This window comes from Lepidochelys olivacea, assembly GCF_965140295.1.
Source record: "Lepidochelys olivacea isolate rLepOli2 genome assembly, chromosome: 2".
NCBI lineage: Eukaryota > Metazoa > Chordata > Testudines > Cheloniidae > Lepidochelys > Lepidochelys olivacea.
Genome location: NC_140412.1, coordinates 91,759,268 through 91,777,188, shown reverse-complemented (window position 1 = coordinate 91,777,188; position 17,921 = coordinate 91,759,268). Strand labels below are relative to the sequence as shown.

At 40.1% G+C, this 17,921-nt stretch overlaps 1 protein-coding gene across 1 annotated transcript in view; it reads right to left on the bottom strand.

The window, feature by feature from the left end:
* Nucleotides 1-2,258: 2,258 nt before the first annotated feature.
* IMPA2 (inositol monophosphatase 2) overlaps nucleotides 2,259-17,921 on the bottom strand; it is a 26,835-nt gene continuing 11,172 nt past the window's right edge. The window contains exons 3-8 of the mRNA XM_084620039.1: nucleotides 14,531-14,635; nucleotides 13,190-13,235; nucleotides 10,461-10,569; nucleotides 6,589-6,697; nucleotides 6,250-6,401; nucleotides 2,259-2,400 (exon numbers count right to left, since the gene is read on the bottom strand). Coding sequence (XP_084476165.1) covers nucleotides 2,285-2,400; nucleotides 6,250-6,401; nucleotides 6,589-6,697; nucleotides 10,461-10,569; nucleotides 13,190-13,235; nucleotides 14,531-14,635 — 637 coding nt within the window. The 3' untranslated portion in view covers nucleotides 2,259-2,284. The remainder of the gene's footprint in view (nucleotides 2,401-6,249; nucleotides 6,402-6,588; nucleotides 6,698-10,460; nucleotides 10,570-13,189; nucleotides 13,236-14,530; nucleotides 14,636-17,921) is intronic.

The following is a 17,921-nucleotide window of genomic DNA, read 5'->3' as shown; positions in this document are numbered from 1 at the left end:
TTCATCCATTAAGTGCATCATGTAAGTGGTGCAGAGTGAATTTAAACCAGCCAGAGAGTCTTCCTGTGTACAAGGAATCTCTACTGATGTAAAGCTGGTAGAGGTGGTATAGACACCTCTTAAACCAGCTCTCTCTCTGGCATAAGGAAAAGAAGGAAGCTTGTTGAACTCCGCTACCTCTGATTCCCTGCAGGTGTAAGCTCATTTACAGAGCTTACATCAATCAGTGGCAGAAGCTAGAGCAGCAGGGGGCCTACTCTGTCTTCTGCCCTGGCTAAGTGGCCGGAGATCAGGGAATTACAGCCAGCTTCCTGAATCTGTCATTGTCCTCTGCGTCTGAGGTGTGCTTTGATGGAGAGGAGAATCAGGGCCAATGAGACTTAAGCATGTGCTTAAATGCTTTGCTAAATCAGGGCCCTATATTTTAGCCATTCTCTCCACAGCCAGAATGTTGCATTTCTCATTTTAAAAAATACAGTATACAAGTTATACTCGTAATGAAAAACATTTTTCACAGAAGAAAATAAAAAGGCACGTACAATGGCTAATATTTTTAACAATGTGTTCTTTAGATGTGCATGCAAAATGGATAACTGTACACTCAATTTCCAGTTTCTCATCGCAGTTTACGTGCACATTTACATAGTCTGCATGTGCAATTTAGGAACAGATTTTGAAAATTTAGACCTATGTGTATTTTGTGGGCCTTTTTGTTTCTTTGTATTATTCAAAAATAATTGTAGATTTGAATTCGTAACATCAATAGAAAAACTAGAGGTAAGTCCCCATGTTTAATCTCAGATTCTTTTCTGGACACTAACATTTAAGAAGTTCAGTAGTGTCAGATGATATGATTTCTTTTAAAAAAATAGTAAGTATAATAGATTCATAGATATTTAGGTCAGAAGAGACCATTATGATCATCCAGTCCGACCCCCTGCACAATGCAGGCCACAGAATTTTACCCACCACTCCTGCAGAAAAGTCTCACCTATGTCTGTGCTATTGAAGTCCTCAAATCGTGGTTTAAAGACTTCAAGGAGCAGAGAATCCTCCAGCAAGTGACCCGTGCCCCATGCTACAGAGGAAGGCGAAAAAATGAACTTGATTTTAAAAAAAGTGCCAAACACAAAACTAGAGTTGCACAGAATTTTTGTTCTTTTAGATTTAGTCATTTACTTTACAAGGTTTCCAGATATTCTGAAGATGACTACAATTGTACGTGCAAAATGAATACTTTACGTTTATAATTAGCCTTTTGCAAGCACAACTAAGGTGGCAATTTTTACAATTTACCCCTTAACACCAAATCCTGCAGTTTCTTCTTGGGCAAAACTTCCACTGAAGTCAATAGTTCCTTGACATTGGGCCCTATTCTCCAGAACTAACTACCATGTATAGTATTTACCATTGTGAATAGTCCCCATAGACTTCAATACTCATGGTAGTAAGCACTCTGCCCACTAGTCACAGCTACTCCATGATAGTAAATGTTTGCAGGTTTGAGCTCTCAGTAAGGGTTCAGTAAGGACTGTAAGATTTGGCCCCAATTGGTTAACATTCTCTATAAGCTAGAGTTGGTTGGACAATTTGAAAAAAAAATCATGAAATATTTCCCATTTTTTTTTAGCAGCTCTGTTATTAACCATGTAGGTAACTCCCACTGCATTCATAAAGTGAATATATACTCTTCCTTGAAACAAATACCTAAAATCACCTCCTTCTGTACACTTTGTAAATCACTGTAAACATCCAAAATATACATATATATGGTCATGATATAGTTAGAAAACAGAAATGGAGTAATAACACTTTTTATTGCATTCTCAAGTACTGTTGAATATGGGTACGGTAGGCACACATTTTAACTACTTATCATCTACTACAATCCTAAAGCTCATTTACCTGAGATCTGTGTTTTGTAAAAATAAAGTTTTCTTTTTAGTTGAATATGTTCCAAAAGACTCCGTTTCAGCCTGAACAGATGTGAAACTTCGAATCTGGCAACAAGCGCTACAGGTGATCATATATAAAAGGTACTGCTGAAATAGATGCATATTAAAAAGAAGCCACAAATCTTAGAGGTTTTAAAAATCTCCCTCCTCCCGCCCTACAATGTTGGGAAGCCACCTTGTAATAAAATTGTTTAAAACATTTGACACAGAAGACCTGCACAGAAAACATGCTGTTAAAATCATGTACCCTCTAAGACACCCATCTTGGAAGAAGTTAAGTAGTTTAGAAGGACAAACTCCATGTTACTTGTAAAAGTATTTAATGTCCGTCAGTTCTCATCATCCCGTCTGTAGTGAATAGTCTGTATTTCCTGAGCTAAGAACATGGCCATCTCTTTAGTGCCAGCAGCAATCACTCGGCATGACATGAGATCTAGAGGTCCCCCTAAGAACAAGAGGATAAAGAAGAACCATGTTTAGATACAGAAGTGATGTGTGGCATATTATATTATATCCTTGTTGTAGATAGAGAGATTCAAAAATACTGAAACAACGTCAAAGCCACATTTAGGGGAGGAAATACCCTGTTGAGGCATTCAAATTCAGAGATGTCTCGCGAAGCAAAGTGTTGTAGAAACCATAGACTTATCAAACACCAAAGTACACAGAAAAAGCAATGAATGTTTTCATTCGTTCAGTACACAAAAATAAACACAATATATTCCATTTTACTCTCTTAAACAAAACATCAGATGTTTTGTTTGCAAAACTAGGGGTAGTAAGGAATAAAATAGGAACAAACATAACCCATTTTAAGGGTTAAACATACCCTACCACTGGAAACTGTTCTTTAACACATCAAGTCTTTCCACAGTCATGCACACTTTGATCATCACTGGGCTTGACTACTAAAGAACACTCTACTTGGGGGATGTGAGCTCCAGAAATGAATAAAATAATAATCCTTAACATTCTGGGTCGTTACATCTTCAAAGTGCTCTACAAATATAAATATTCAGATGAGCACATTCGTCTCTCCCTGACAGCCCTTTCTTTCCAAGAAGCCTCCATCCTTGCTGAAATCTGTTTAGGAGTCTCACCATAATCTCTGCTGGGCCAGCTGTGTACTTCAAATGTGACACTTTAAAGGGCTTACTCAAAGACACAGACATTCATTCTCAGCATCTCTGACCCGGGAAAGCCCTAGACTGGAAATGCAAAACTGTGATGAAACTAGCCAGCCAGAGCCCAGGGCCGAGTGGGCCAGACCTGAGATGTTTCACTGGATTATCACTATAAGCGAAGGACCTGTATGGGGCTGGGAGGGAAAGAGAAAAGAATACAAAGATATTGAGGCTATAAAAGCAGCCCATAAATAGCTACCAAGGGACAACGTTCAAAAAAAGTCACTCAAAATTGCGGGAAACCTGTACTCCTGGAAAGGACAACGGAATGGGAAGAACCATCGGAGGACTCCTACTTCCACTGTGTGGGAGGAAGGAGGGGAATGTCCATGGAACCAATATTCTGATATAGGAAATGAGTTTGTTAGCTGAATTTCTATTAGAATGTCTCTCTAATGACTGACTTATTGAAGTTGCATTGCTAGTGCCTTTGGATCAGACAGCTTATCTTAACCTATTGCTTACCAGGCACTGTAATTGTAACAGCAGCAGAGGAAATTAAAGCTCTCCCCAGTGCAAAGCAAGTAGAAGCACCACCATGGTCCACCCCAGAATAACCTTGGACGGAGCCAAACTCCAAAATTTACTCATAGAAAACTATGCAGCCAAGAGACAAAGGGATAGAAGAATCAGTGAGGCACTACAATCTCTCACGGAGTACTGTTATAGACACTCTAGCACCAAAGGGCCCCTCTCATCCCACTGCCCACACAGATTGCCAAGGTTCTCAGGCAACCTATGGCAGAAAATGCAGGAAGGAAGAAAACTTGGTGTTGGTGGCAGAAAACACAGGGAGACTAAGGAGCAAAGTTTTTCTGTAAACCCAGCCTTCTTTAAGGGAGGCAAAGAGTTTACCTCTGCTCTCCTCTACCACAGAGATAGCAAAGTCACACCTTGCAGAATTTTTTCTAGATTGTGAATCTCTACATATACCCATAGGTCTCCACCCAATTCCAGAACACAGCACCTCCCACTGCACGGAATTAGATCACAGTTGTGCAGAATACCCTCAGAGGCCATCAAGAACAAGAAGGTAAGAACAGGACTAGAAACAGAGTCCTCTTCCCAAGAATTCTGCCTCTTCATGCCAGTAGTAATTATAGTAGACTGACACAGTCACAATCAGGGCCGCGCCCCTCACCCCCTTGTGACTCTTTCCCCTGCCATTCCTGGATGGTAAAGAAAAGAGAACGCCGGGAAGAAACCCTGGCAACAGGCTGTTAATATCTCCTTTTGAGGGGACTCTACCATCCACTCCCAAACATGCAATAGTCCAACCAGAATTTAAAAACTATCATGCAATTCCAGAGAACTTGGAGGCTACTGCTCAGCATCTAAGCTTCCTTTTCCAAGCAGACTATGAGAGAGCTGGCAAAAAGGCATCTCCAACTCCACTTGTTATCTCTCAGAATCATGGATCCCTCTAAGTGAGGTGTGAGGGCAGGGAGTATAATACTGAGACAGCATGTGTTGCTCAGGTGGATTACCTTCTCCGGTCCATGCCCATTTTACTGGGCTTGTCTGAGGCATTTGATACTACTGATAAATATACCTGTCTTGCCTCTAGGAGCTAAAGGAATGAACAGAAATGCTTTGAATTGGCTTAGATCCCTCCTCTCAGAACAAAGCCAGAGGATCACTATGGGTAACTGTTCCTCTACCGCCTAATCCAGAGGTGGGCAAACTACATCTGGCCCCCGGGACCATCCTGCCCGGCCCTTGAGCTCCTGGTCAGAGAGGCTAGTCCCCGGCCCCTCCCCTACTGTTCCCCCTCCCCTTTAGCCACACTGCCACGTGGGCAGTGCAGCTGGCTCCGGCCAGGTGGCAGGGCTACGAGATCCTGCTGCTCTGAGCTGCATGGTAAGGGGGCAGGGGGTTGGATAAGGGGCAGGGAGTCCTGGGGGGCAGTGAGGAGACAGGGGGAAGTTGGATGGGGTGGAGGTTCTTGGGGGGCTGGTCAGGGGACAGGGAAGGTTGGATAGGCGTGGGAATCCCAGGGGGGCCTGGCAGGGGGTAGGGGTGTGGATAGGGGTTAGGGCAGTCAGGGGACAGGGAGCAGGGAGCGTTGGATGGGTTGGGAATTCTGAGGGGGCAGTCAGGGAGCGGGGAAGTGGGAGGGGGCCAGGCTGTTTGGGGAGGCACAGCCTTCCCTACCTGGCCCTCCATACAATTTCGCACCCTGATGTGGCCCTTGGGCCAAAAAGTTTGCCCACTCCTGTCCTAATCTCTCAGCTATAAACGCAAACTCAGTTCCACTCCCATATTATTCAGCATCTATGAGTAAACATTGGGAGCATTGGCAAGATAACATAGACTGAAATGTAGGCAACACCCAACTCCATTGTTCCTTTACACCAAGCATAAAGATCACTATCTATCAGCTTTCTGAAAATCTAACTGAAATTACCTTCTGGATGAAGATCAGATAGCAAAAACTGAACCCAGGAAAGGCTTCAGTGATGCTGGTAGGAAGACAGAACTGCTCTATAGAACTAGTCTTCTCTATAACACCCCCACTCAAGAACATCTACTCTTGTTTTTATGTTGGTCCTCAGCCTCGCAGCTCTTAAAGTGCTGATGGAAAACCCACCACCCTCTATCTCCAGCTGGCCAGAAAATCATACCGCATCCTATCAGATCCAGACTTGACTGTACTGATCCTCCACTTTCAGAACTAAATGCAAAACCCAATTATTCATCTTAGTTTTCCCTCAGTTTCTTCTCACATACACACACAAAACCTTTTCTCTTCTTCTCACATACACACACAAAACCCATATACAAATCAAGCCTTTTCTCCTACCAATGGGGAAGGAAGAGAGAGATTATAATTATTTCTGTTTCAAGGGAGATATTCAGATAGCATTGAAATGAGGACCGTGTAAGTACACAGATAGATTAGACAGAGATGGGGAAGTAAAAAAGAAGACTACAGCCCAAACTAGAAAGGCTAACCATCTGAACATTTCTCTGCCTCACCCCTCAGAGGCTATGAAAGGTGATTGAAAAAAAACTGAGTGTGACAATTATTTAGATTGTAGTAGTGCCTATTATGTGCTTTCCAAACATGAAGACACAGTCCCTGCTCCAAAACAGCATACTTTACTCACCTGAAGTATCTATCACAATTCCACCTGCCTCTCTAATAATGACAGTAGCTGCTGCCAAGTCCCAGCAATGTAAACCAAACTGGTAATATGCATCTGCAGCACCAGATGCTAGATGGCACAGAGCCAAGGTAGCACTTCCAATTACACGGATCCTAGAAGTAGAGAGGTATAAAAGAATGAAAGGGGGAAAACTGCTTTTATTTCAACCCAGGTATTTATTAACAGGGTACAATATGCATCACATTTGATTTAAGTAGAATAACATTCTGCTTGGAATTTTAGAAAGTTGAGAATGTTTATGATTTTTAACATAATAAATTTTTTTCTTAAAAACCTTACCCATGTACTTGGGCTTTGAGTAAGCTCTCCATGTTACCGAGGAACAATTTCAAAGTCTCAGGGTCACGTTTTGGACCAATTTCTGTTAAGATCAAGGCCTTCGACTTATCTGCAATGTAGACAGTTGTTTCTATTAACAGCCTTTCAAAGTAGGTTTTGGCAATTTCTCCACATTATGTTCTTCTTTTCATATTCTTTCTCAGGAAGAGAAACTGCTTTTGTCTAAATGACTGTAACAAGACTGAACTGCTCACACAGTTTGGTTATCTAAAAATACTTGTTTGGTAAAAGAAGGGAAGGAAGAATAAGAACAAAACTGCAGTTTCTATGTGTTTCCTTTGTTCCCATGGAATTTTTCCTTCATTGACCAGTCAGCCTTTGGTGATCTCACAAACTTTTAGCAGTCAGCTAAAAGTAATTGACATAAGATCTATGCATTCCACTGTAAATTAATTGTATTTTAAAGCAGAATGCTTCCTGAACAGGGAACTTTGATCTCTTGGATAAGACCATTCATTTTAATTAGACAGAGGTAAGTGTATGATAAGTAAAGATCAATTAAATATATCCACCAAACTCCATTTATCTTGCAATAACTACCCCCTTTTACATTGGGACATTGGAAAGACTACAAAAGTCACAAATGTGCAAGTATCAATATATTTACCAGTTATTCTATATAAAAAAAGTCAATAGGTCTAATTCTGAATTAATTTTTGCAGCACTAGTTTTTCCTTTTGTATTGTGTTTAATTCAATAACTTCTGATTTACAGCAGTATAGGGGCCTAATCAAAGCCAAGGACTCTTAAAGCCAAAGGAAAGATTCACATTGAGTTCAATGGGTATTAGATCAGGTGAGGTCACATTCAGGCCAACAACATATGTATTATTTTAAGAAGTATATGCAGTATTCCTTCCAAATGATTTACCCATTGTTTCATGTTCTCTGTGTATATAAATCTCCCCACTGTATTTTCCACTGAATGCATCCAATGAAGTGAGCTGTAGCTCACGAAAGCTTATGCTCAAATAAATTGGTTAGTCTCTAAGGTGCCACTAGTACTCCTTTTCTTTTTGCGAATACAGACTAACACGGCTGCGACTCTGAAACCTGTCATTAAGTAGGGATAGTGGACCAAATGCTGTGTGGTGCTACCGAGTGGTATTTCCTAGACAAATTAATGTGGCCTGAGACATCTTGTAATTAAATTGACATACCAGGTACTGGCGACCTACGAATGTAAAAGGGCATTATGGATTCAAGCAAGCTGATTAGAAATGGTTGAGTAATATACATGTAATGAGAATAAAACAGTCACAGGATATCACAAACATAACTGCAGAAACACAGACTTCATAACCATTTTTAAAAACATTACATTAAAGTATAGAAGCACAGTTCTACTTTAAAACTATAGGGACACAATGTAGGGCATGCATTACTTTGCCATAACTGGAAATTTCTGGAGGTTGAAAGTAATCCGCTTTTGGTCTTCTGCATAATACATTCAATGTTTACAATTATGGCATACTGAATGCATGCCTTACTACAGACATTATTATTAACACCATTCATTCATGCCAAGTACACCTCGGTCATAACAAAAATAACTATTCTATGGAACTGTGAAAACTATTGTAAACGTGTTCCTGATGAATAAACAAACATTTCCTAATACTTAGTCAAAGTTATGCTAATTTAGTAATTGGATTTAAAGACTGAAATGCTTTGAGGAGGGTTGGGGCTTAAGGCATAGGGTGGAATTGAACTTAGAGAAGAGACCATCTAGTGAAAAGATACAAGGTGGCTTCAGGAATGCAAACTACAGGAGACAGCTGACCAGAAGACAAGTTCTCCACCCTGATGAGAGGAAGAGAAATAGGGAGGGTTGGTAGAAGAGAGATGACAGTGACCGGGGTAAATGTGGGAGGAAAAGAGACAGCGGACCAACATTTTTGATTATTGAAGGGGGCAGAGTGGAGACCAAAAAAAACCCAACAAAAAAACCTGTCATTTATGGTATCAGCACACTTAAGGCCAGGCCTGGCTTTAAACTGTGACAACGTTTGACAAAGGGAATTTTATATCTTTGGGATGTTCCTTCATTACGATTATTTAAATCCGTGAGTGGTGGATATCCCAGACCACATCTCTGTTTTCTTACTGTGACATAACCTTTTAAAAATTCTGTCATCACCAAAATGTGATTCTCTTTAGTTCTGAATTGTTAAATGCTGAACATAGCTAGCACTAATCTAATTTTATACTGTACATCAACATTTTCTATAGAAAATACATTTCCTGAAACAAAAGCATGCAGTAACATAGCAGCCTAAAAGCCACAAATCCCAGAAGCCAGCACAAGGAAAAATATCTTGTACTCCAGAGGTAGTTCATTCTATTGAAGTTAAAATCTTTAGTGGACAAGAACAACTGTAAATGGGCTACATTTAAACACCATAACAATCAATAAAAATATTCTCCATCTTCCCTGTTCAAAATCCTCCCCCCTACCTCCCCAATGAGTACATCTCAAAAGAGAAAAAAATTATAAAGCATCTTAAACAATATGGGATCTGACCCTCCCCTTACGTTCTGGACTCCCACATTAGCAGAAAGTCCACAGGGAATTGGGACAAAGTGGTGAAAGTCTCCCACAGCCCTTGCTCAGCTGAAGGCCCACCACCATTTGGACATAAAAGTGAATGGGGCCAGTTTATGAAGGATGTAGGGCAGTTGGGAAATTCTTTGCCCAGGGGATTCTTGTGGAACATGAGCTGTATTTTAAAACTTCCCTCCCCTGGCAGAACACCTTTGGAAGGATGGCTAGGGTATGACTATGGACACCTATTCAGGGGTAAATGTCCTCCCTCGGGCACAGCTGCTCTTGTGGGGGAGAAGTGTACCATTTGTACTCTCTTTCTCCAGATAAATAAACCTGGCCCACTAAAGACTGGTCCAAGATACAAAGTCTGGATCTGGATCCAAATTTTTCCAGCTATCAGGGAAGTTCTGGTCATCCAGGGTTGGTCTGGACCCATATCTAATCTGTACATTAAATTGCTTTAATTCACTATGATTTCAGTCTGCACCAAACCATTTTTCTGCTGTAATTTTTATCATTTCTGGGGTACAAAGATACAGCTCTGTGACATCTGCTTGCTTCTATCTGCTAATTAATGCTGTCTTATCTTCTGCATTGGATTTGTTAAAAAAAAACTTCTTGTCTTTATGTGCATTTGATTGAGCTTAACTATTATAACTAGGCAAATGCAGAATCACTTTATTAGGTTTATAGTAATAAATCCCAATACAGTATGGATTAAGTGTTCTAACTAATTGTATGATGAAACAGACCTCTCACACGCATCACGGCACGTTGTTTTTAAATAAGTATAATGTATGCATCCATTAATTCCATTTACTACTGGCATATGTGTTTACAAACAAGATACAGTATATGGCAGCATCAAGTCATCTGAAAATAAGTGAATGACAGATGCCATAATAATGTGCGCCTGATTCACCATTCCAGCTGTACTTTGTATCCCAGGAGTAACACCAGTGTACAGAAGGCATAGTATAGTGGTGAATTTAATCCTATTTCTTTATCTTAAAGGAGTGGTTTTGGATCAATACTGATCAATTCGTGTGGAAACTGCAAAATATTTTAGGACCATTTAATAGTAATTCACATAAAGCTGCATATTTTAAACAGAAATTTGGGAACATCCTTATGTTTCCAGGAAAAACACCGTTATAATTCAGGAAAGATATTTTAAATCAGGATAATAATTTCCATTTAGGATTAGTATCAACTCTGAAATTCAACATATTTATTTTAGAGTTCTAACAAAAATCTAGACCAACCTGTCTCTTTTGATACCTGAAGTCTTTTTTCATTACAAAATGCCCCTTGACCTCTTCTACCAGTATATAATCGTTCTTCAGTGCAATGGTAAATTACACCAAATTCAAGCTTTAAGATTTTGAAAAGGAAAGAAATGAATGCAACTCAAATTACTCATCACAAGTATAAACAACTACTAATGGCAGAAAGATCAAAATTATTTTAATTAGCTATATAACCAAAGATTATGCCACTGCTAATAAATAATTTTACTGTTACACTGACGTTTTAGATACACAACATATAAAATTCAGTTTAGAAAGAGAGATATTAATTCCATCTATTCACAGCTCATTCGTACGCACACTATTAGAACGGAATAAAAAGTTACTCTGAAATGCAATTCAAGGAGTTATTGAGAATATGTAAATTGCCCAGGGCCAGATTCTGAACACTTTACTCCCATTGGTGAGCAGTCACTCACATGAATAGGCCCATTGACTTCACTGGGGCTATTAATATTGCCAACCTCAAGCATCTCAAATTCATGACTCAGACCTCCAAAACACATGAGATTGGCTTTCAAATCAGGCAGTTTTTTAAAAAAATACATAGTTTGCATGTCATAGTACATTTCACTTGCCTTCTATCTTTTGAGCCCTTGAGGTGCACTCAAGTCATCTTTGAGTTTTTCTCTGCAATCATGAAGGCTAGAAGCTAACTGATCTTTTAAATGAACGCTGAGATTCTCGTGAAATCACCTGACTCCAGGAGCTGGGGCTTGAAGAAAAACACCAAATATCACGAGACTCATGATAAAATTATGAGAGTTGGCAACACTGAACTATTTGTGTAAGCACCTGCTTACAAATGGGAATAAGGGGTTCACAATTGGAGTCTTAATAATCCAGGCCCAAAGTACCTAATATTTTGCACAACTATAGTACCTTCCATCAGAAGATCTTAAAACACTTTACATACATTAATGAATCAATCTTCACACCATTACTATGAGATAAAATATTATCTACATTTTACTCATAGGGAAACAGACATAGAGAAGTTAAGTGACTTGCCCAAAGTCACAGAAGAAGTTTGTAGAAGAGTCAGTAATAGGACTCAGATCTTCTAGACTCCCAGTCCCTTGCTGCAACCATGCTACTTGAGTGACCCATGCTATCTGAGTGACCACCTCTCACCCAAGAGTCCTCAAAGATCGCTCAGAGGGAATGGGTTTTCCTTGCTATTCATCCTGGAGCCAGACTCTTCTCGGTTCAGGGTCCCTATGTATGGAACTCCAGGTCTGAAGATATTCATAAGAATCTCTCTTTAGCAGCATTCAGGGCTTGAGGCTAGATCTTTCTATTCAGGTCAGTTCACCTATGCCCATTTTGGCTCCTTTATCGAGTTATTATTTTACTTTTGTCTGTTTTTTTTACTACAATAGATGGTGAAATTTAATATGATTGTTTTTTGTTTTAGCAGCATCTAAAGCATGGTGGGTGCTATAGAAAATAAATAAATACTAAAGAAAGCTGTTTTGTAATTATATGCAATATTTGGAAACATTTGGGAAGGAATAATCTTTGGAATGGCACTAAAGCGTGTCTTTACAGTTGCTATGTTTTTAAAGGCAAGCTGCAGTCAATCTAGATACACATACAGTACTATACTGTCCAAACCAAAGGGTGTTGCTCGTCCTCATCACATCTGAAAATTAGGCCGCTGAATTTGCCTGAATCGCTGCATTCCTTGCACACAAATCGCTGAATTTGCCTGATGCTGCATTCCTTGCACACATAAAATTCCTGTTGGCTTCAATGGGAGCTAACGGCATGTCAATGCATGTAAATGCAAAGGCCCAAGAGGCACCTTTTATAATAGTGGGAATAACTACTTAAAAATAGCTACTTTTATTTTATAAATCAAACTGTAAAACTACAGTAGCTGTACAAACATCTCCGAAATGAATGGTGAGAACTAGGAAACTTAAAAAAGAACAGTATTCCCAAGCACCAAGGCCAGGTTCTTTGTTTTTCTATGGACAGCCTATTATGAAGGTACATGGAATAATATTAAATTTACTGCACCTCAAAAGCACACAAAGGTAGATTAAGGGAATCCAAACCATAACTTTGCACGTATCACAGAAAGTAATCCTACTATGTACTCAAAAAGAAAAGGAGGACTTGTGGCACCTTAGAGACTAACAAATTTATTTGAGCATAAGCTTTCGTGAGCATCCGATGAAGTGAGCTGCAGCTCACGAAAACTTATGCTCAAATAAATTGGTTAGTCTCTAAGGTGCCACAAGTCCTCCTTTTCTTTTTGCGAATACAGACTAACACGGCTGCTACTCTGAAACCTACTATATACTGTACATCAACAACTGTCTGAGAGTCACGGAGGTTGCTAACAGCTTTAAAGCAATAGGAATCAGCATAATAACAAGAGAACAGTAGAAGATAAATATAGAGACGCTTAGTCACAATTTAAACATAACTTCTTAGTGCCTGACTTTATTAACTCTTACATCAGTAGTCCCTTTTTAATAATATATAAATCCAGTTAACATGGGACTACCTACAGGAGTAAAGGTTTGCAGGATTAGGGTGTTATTTTGGTGTGGTGTGACCAAACACATTTCAATAGCATGGAAAGAGCCTTTGTATTAATTTTTTAGTTCCCACATGGCTCTGAGGTTTGTAGCTGGATCTCAGGTTACCAACTCTCAGAACACATTTTATACCTCTTGGTTAACAGCAAATCCAATGCTAACTGCCACTGTTGGAAACCTGTGGAAAATAAGAAAGAAAGTACTATTCATGAATAATCTCTCTAAACATGCAAATTCCGCAACTCCCAGCAGCAACAGAACCCAGAGAGAGCACTATAATTTTACTTAACTAAAAACTTAATCTACATTATACCTTCCCTCTGTTTCCACCCAAGACAGTCCCTTGTACTTTGTCAATTCTTTTTTTTAATCAAAACTAATATTTCAAAAAGTAAAAAAAATAAATTTATGAAAACATAAATAAGCTGTGTATATTAAACATATATTTGAAATTTTAGTGATTTTTCCCCTTAGCGTAAATAAATAACTTGATCTCAAAATATTATTATTGTAATAAATAATAATTTATACTTAGAGTATGTTTCATCCAATGATCTCAGAGCACTTTGCAGATAATAATTAATTAGGGAGAAACTTTGTACCTGAGGTCAACAATAAATGAAACCTGTTATGTTTCCTTCTGTCTTGCAGCTGGTTGGGGCACGGTGGGGTGGGGGTCCGGGTGCAGATAGCTCATCAGGGTGGTCCAGGTGCAGGGGGAGTGGAGCTCAGCAGGGTGGGTTCTGAGTGTGGGGGGCAAGGCTCAGCAGGAGGGGCTGAGTATGAGGGGGTCTTGATGCATGGGAATTGGGCAGATGGGAGAGCAGCTCCCTGTACAGGGATCCCTCCCCCTGAAGCTGAGGAGCGATGGGTGCAGGAAGCGCAGAAGGAGGGGGGACAGTTTGCAGAGCTTCCTGTAGCCGGGGGAGAAATCTGGGGGTAGGTCTGACCCGGCCCCAGATGCCGTGCAGGGGAAGTGGAAGTCTTGTCCTCCCCAGCCCAGCCTGGACTAGTAGCTGAGCCTGGTGCAGGGTAGAAGCCTGGGTCTTTCCCAGTCCCACCCCCTACCCCACAGTGATTTACCTCTCTGCCGGCTGCCCTGGGCACCCAAAACTTACTGCTGGGGTGGGTCGTATGACAGCTTTTGTGGCTTCCCTTTGCTTCCCCATCAGAAAGTCATTTTTCTGCGGGGAAGCAAAGAAATCTGTGGGCGATATAAATTCTGCACATGCGCAGTGGAGCAGAATTCTCCCAGGAGTATCAAATACTATATCAGATATAAAAAGATACTGGAATGGATCCTGCAGGTCTTGTTCAGGGAAAGCCCCTCAGTTTATAAATATAATGCTATAGGTAAGTGTAAATTGAGCAAACTTAACACAGTGAAATATATTTCAGTAATGGAGGGAGAGAAGGATTTATGAGAAACTGAAGTTACTATATTTTAACAATTCTCCATGTTACTGAATTTACCTGTGCACAAAATTGCAGGTTCCATCAATGGGATCAATAATCCAGGTAGGATTGTCAGTGAGGACACATTTTGAACCAGCAGCAGTGGACTCTTCTCCAATAAACCTATATTTGACATGGAGTAAAGTATGCTCAGAAAACTCAACTCCACCTTCTTGGCTTTTGGGGACTATTGTTACAGTCATGTATCTTTAAAGTTTAGTTACCAAAAAAACCACAAAAACAAACAAAAAAAACCCACCGACAACCCCGCACAAAAAGCCCACCGCTACCACCCACCAACTCACAGAAACTTTGTAAAGAAGTTCTAAAAAGATAGGTCAGAAAATTTTTTTTTACGGTATATTAAAAATATCCCATTCTAGTTCCCCCTCCCTATATGTTAATGATACATACTTCAAAGTCACGTAACGCATGCAGAGATGGATCTGAAATGAAACCCCAACTTTGGCAGAAGTTTAGATCTGGATTGCAATTTGGCAGCTCAGGCCCACTTCTAGCAGGAAGTAATGCAGGCTGCCAAATGTACCCTCCATTCCTTGCAGGTGAATTCACCAGGAAATAATACAGCCTTAGAACTCTTACCATAATTTGTAATAGCAGAGTAGATCAGGAAGTAAAAAGTTCACAAAGCTGAACTTTCCTCTTCACAAGACTCAAAGTAATTCAACAGAATTAAAAAAAAATAAATAGAAAATTTACAGGAGCCCACTGAATTCCAGGTTGAGCTGCTGATTTTCTGTCCTGTCATAATTTATTTCAATAGATTTTCGGTTTTTCTTTTCCTGGGAATTGTACATCCAGTTCTGGCATCTGTCCCACCTGCCTTAGTTATCTTTGCCATTCCCCAGATCAGTGGTTCACAACCAGGGGTACACATAAAATCATTTAGATATTTGTAGAACTCTCAGTGGATACAAATTTATATATATATTGTATATTTATATATACAAATTTATATTATACCTGCAGATATAAATCGGTATCCGTGGAACCGCAGGGCTTTCCCGGGACCCGCAGCAGCAAAAGGAGAAGAACATGGGGCTGCCGCTCCCAGGAGCCAGCGTCCCATGCTGGCAGCTCTTCTGGTGCAGCTGTACTGCCCCCAGTCCTGTCCTCCGGCATGGCTGTACAGACCCCACACAGGAGAGGCAGTCACGCAGACAACTGCGTGGAAGGGACGGGGTCGGGGCTGGGGGTGGTACAGCCACATGGGAGGAGCTGCCGGCATGGGGCATGTTCAACTCTTGCCCGTTGGGCTCCCTGGGGATTGGAATGGCGTGATGGCAGCAGCATTCTGCCTTGTGGAGAGAAAGGGAGGCAACAGATTCATGGTACTCGAGAGTAAACAATGTTAGAGAGAGACAATGACTATCTCTGATGTGACAGTCTTCTTTGGCTGGGAAGATGGTGGCTACAGTTCAGGCCCTTGTGGGCGGTCTAGAAAAAGGGTTGGAGCACTGGAGTGAGTGATGGCAAGGAGAGAAAGGACCCTCAGGGCTTTGATAGGGAGGGACAGAGGGAGAAGAGAGCATGGTGAGGGGGAAAAGGAAGGCAAAGAAACGTATTTGCTGTATAAGACCAGTTATATGTAGTATTTACTGTCAAAACTTTTGTAATGCAGGAAAGTTCCTTTGTAACTAAAAGTTTATTGGCACCAGTGATTTTAAAAGGACTTAACACAGGAAAAATAAATGTCCAGGAACAGAGCCTGATCTCATGCCCATCTGAGTCAATGGCAAAGCTCAGTCTCGTTGACGTCACTGGTGCAAGGTCAGACTCATATAGTATGATCCTGTACCCAGTGAAGTAAATGGTAACAATCCCATTAACTTCCATGGGAGCAGGATCAGCCCATAGTGCATAACATAGCATTGAAAGATACTGCTTTGTGGTAAGAATAATGTCATTAATGGAGAACTACATGATGAGTGCCTCATTCTGTGAAGAGTCCAAACCATTTCACTATGTATATTGTTACATTAGAAAAAGAAAGTTAAAAAAATCTGTCATCTAGAAAATGCTCATTAAAATCCATGAAAGTATTGAAATAAAATACTGAAATTCTTTATTTTTAAAGAATCAGTAAAGCAAAATGAAAATTGAGGCATCCAGCATAGAAATGAGTTTTTAACAAACTTTACCACTATTTTGCATCATTCTGCCACATCACAAATATCTCTAATTGCAGTGACAACTCTGGTAATGTTTGTCTCTACTATAATTTCCTTTTTAAACTACGAAGTACCTGAACCAAAATAATTTAAGAAAAGGGGAATAAAAAAAATCTAAAAATCTTGGTTGGATGTCCCTGAAAGCCAGATTAGTGGAGAGACAGAGCACATAAACCTGTACTGAAGTCAATTTTAATTTTTTTTCTTTGCTGTTGACCCTTGTACCTAGCTACTGTATCTCATATGTTGCAAGATGGACCTTTATTCAGACAGAAGCCTATATTCTGTAAACTGAAATATGCATTTGGTTCAATATGAACCCTGGCCAAAATATAACAACAGAACCCGAATGGTCTTAAAGAAAGCTTAATTCACTGAGTTACCTTATGAAATCAGAAGCTAGGAAAAATGCATGGCCAAATTCAAAGTGGAAGTTGACTGTAAAGGGTTAATAATCTGTCATCATGTTGGAGACTTCCATTTCTGGGGCTATGTTGACCTTGAACCTGCTATTCCTCTTCTAAATAGCATGAATGCTTCCAACACTTTATGCTCATGTTACATGAGCCTTGTATGCTACGCTTCCTCTGGCAGATCGTTAAGGAAAACTCAGATATTACAGAACAGACAACAGCACAGCAAGCAGGACTTCAGATGGAGTATTACTCAAATACTATATTTGTAAATCCCAGCGCTGCCTAAGAACTGCAACCAAATATTATACACTTAACCTGTGTAGTATTGCCACAGTTTTGGATCACATAACAGATATTTAGAAAGACGTACTTAGACTATAATTTTTTCAGTGATTTTTGCATTAAGTACGCTCTTTTACACCAACATGACCAATGGGATCAGGTTTTTAAATATGTTCCATGTTAGCTGAATTCTTTCGAATTGGACACAAATTCATCCCTATGTAAAGGGCTAGTGCAAGGCCGATGTGTGACGTTCTGTGCCTTGGGGGAGCACCCTGTAATGCCCCCATATTCCTCATCTGTATATAATTGTGATATTACATATAAGCCATGCCTTGTAGGGCATCAGGGGAAAGGTTACGATCTGCCGAAAGTCATTTCTCTATCCATATATGTGTACCATTAATGCATGTGAAATTATGAGAATTGTATTGTATGGTTGTCACTAAAACATGCTGTAAGTTGGGGAATCAGCAAGATATTTGCTCCCCAGAGGCAACAGCAAGGAAAGTAACCAAC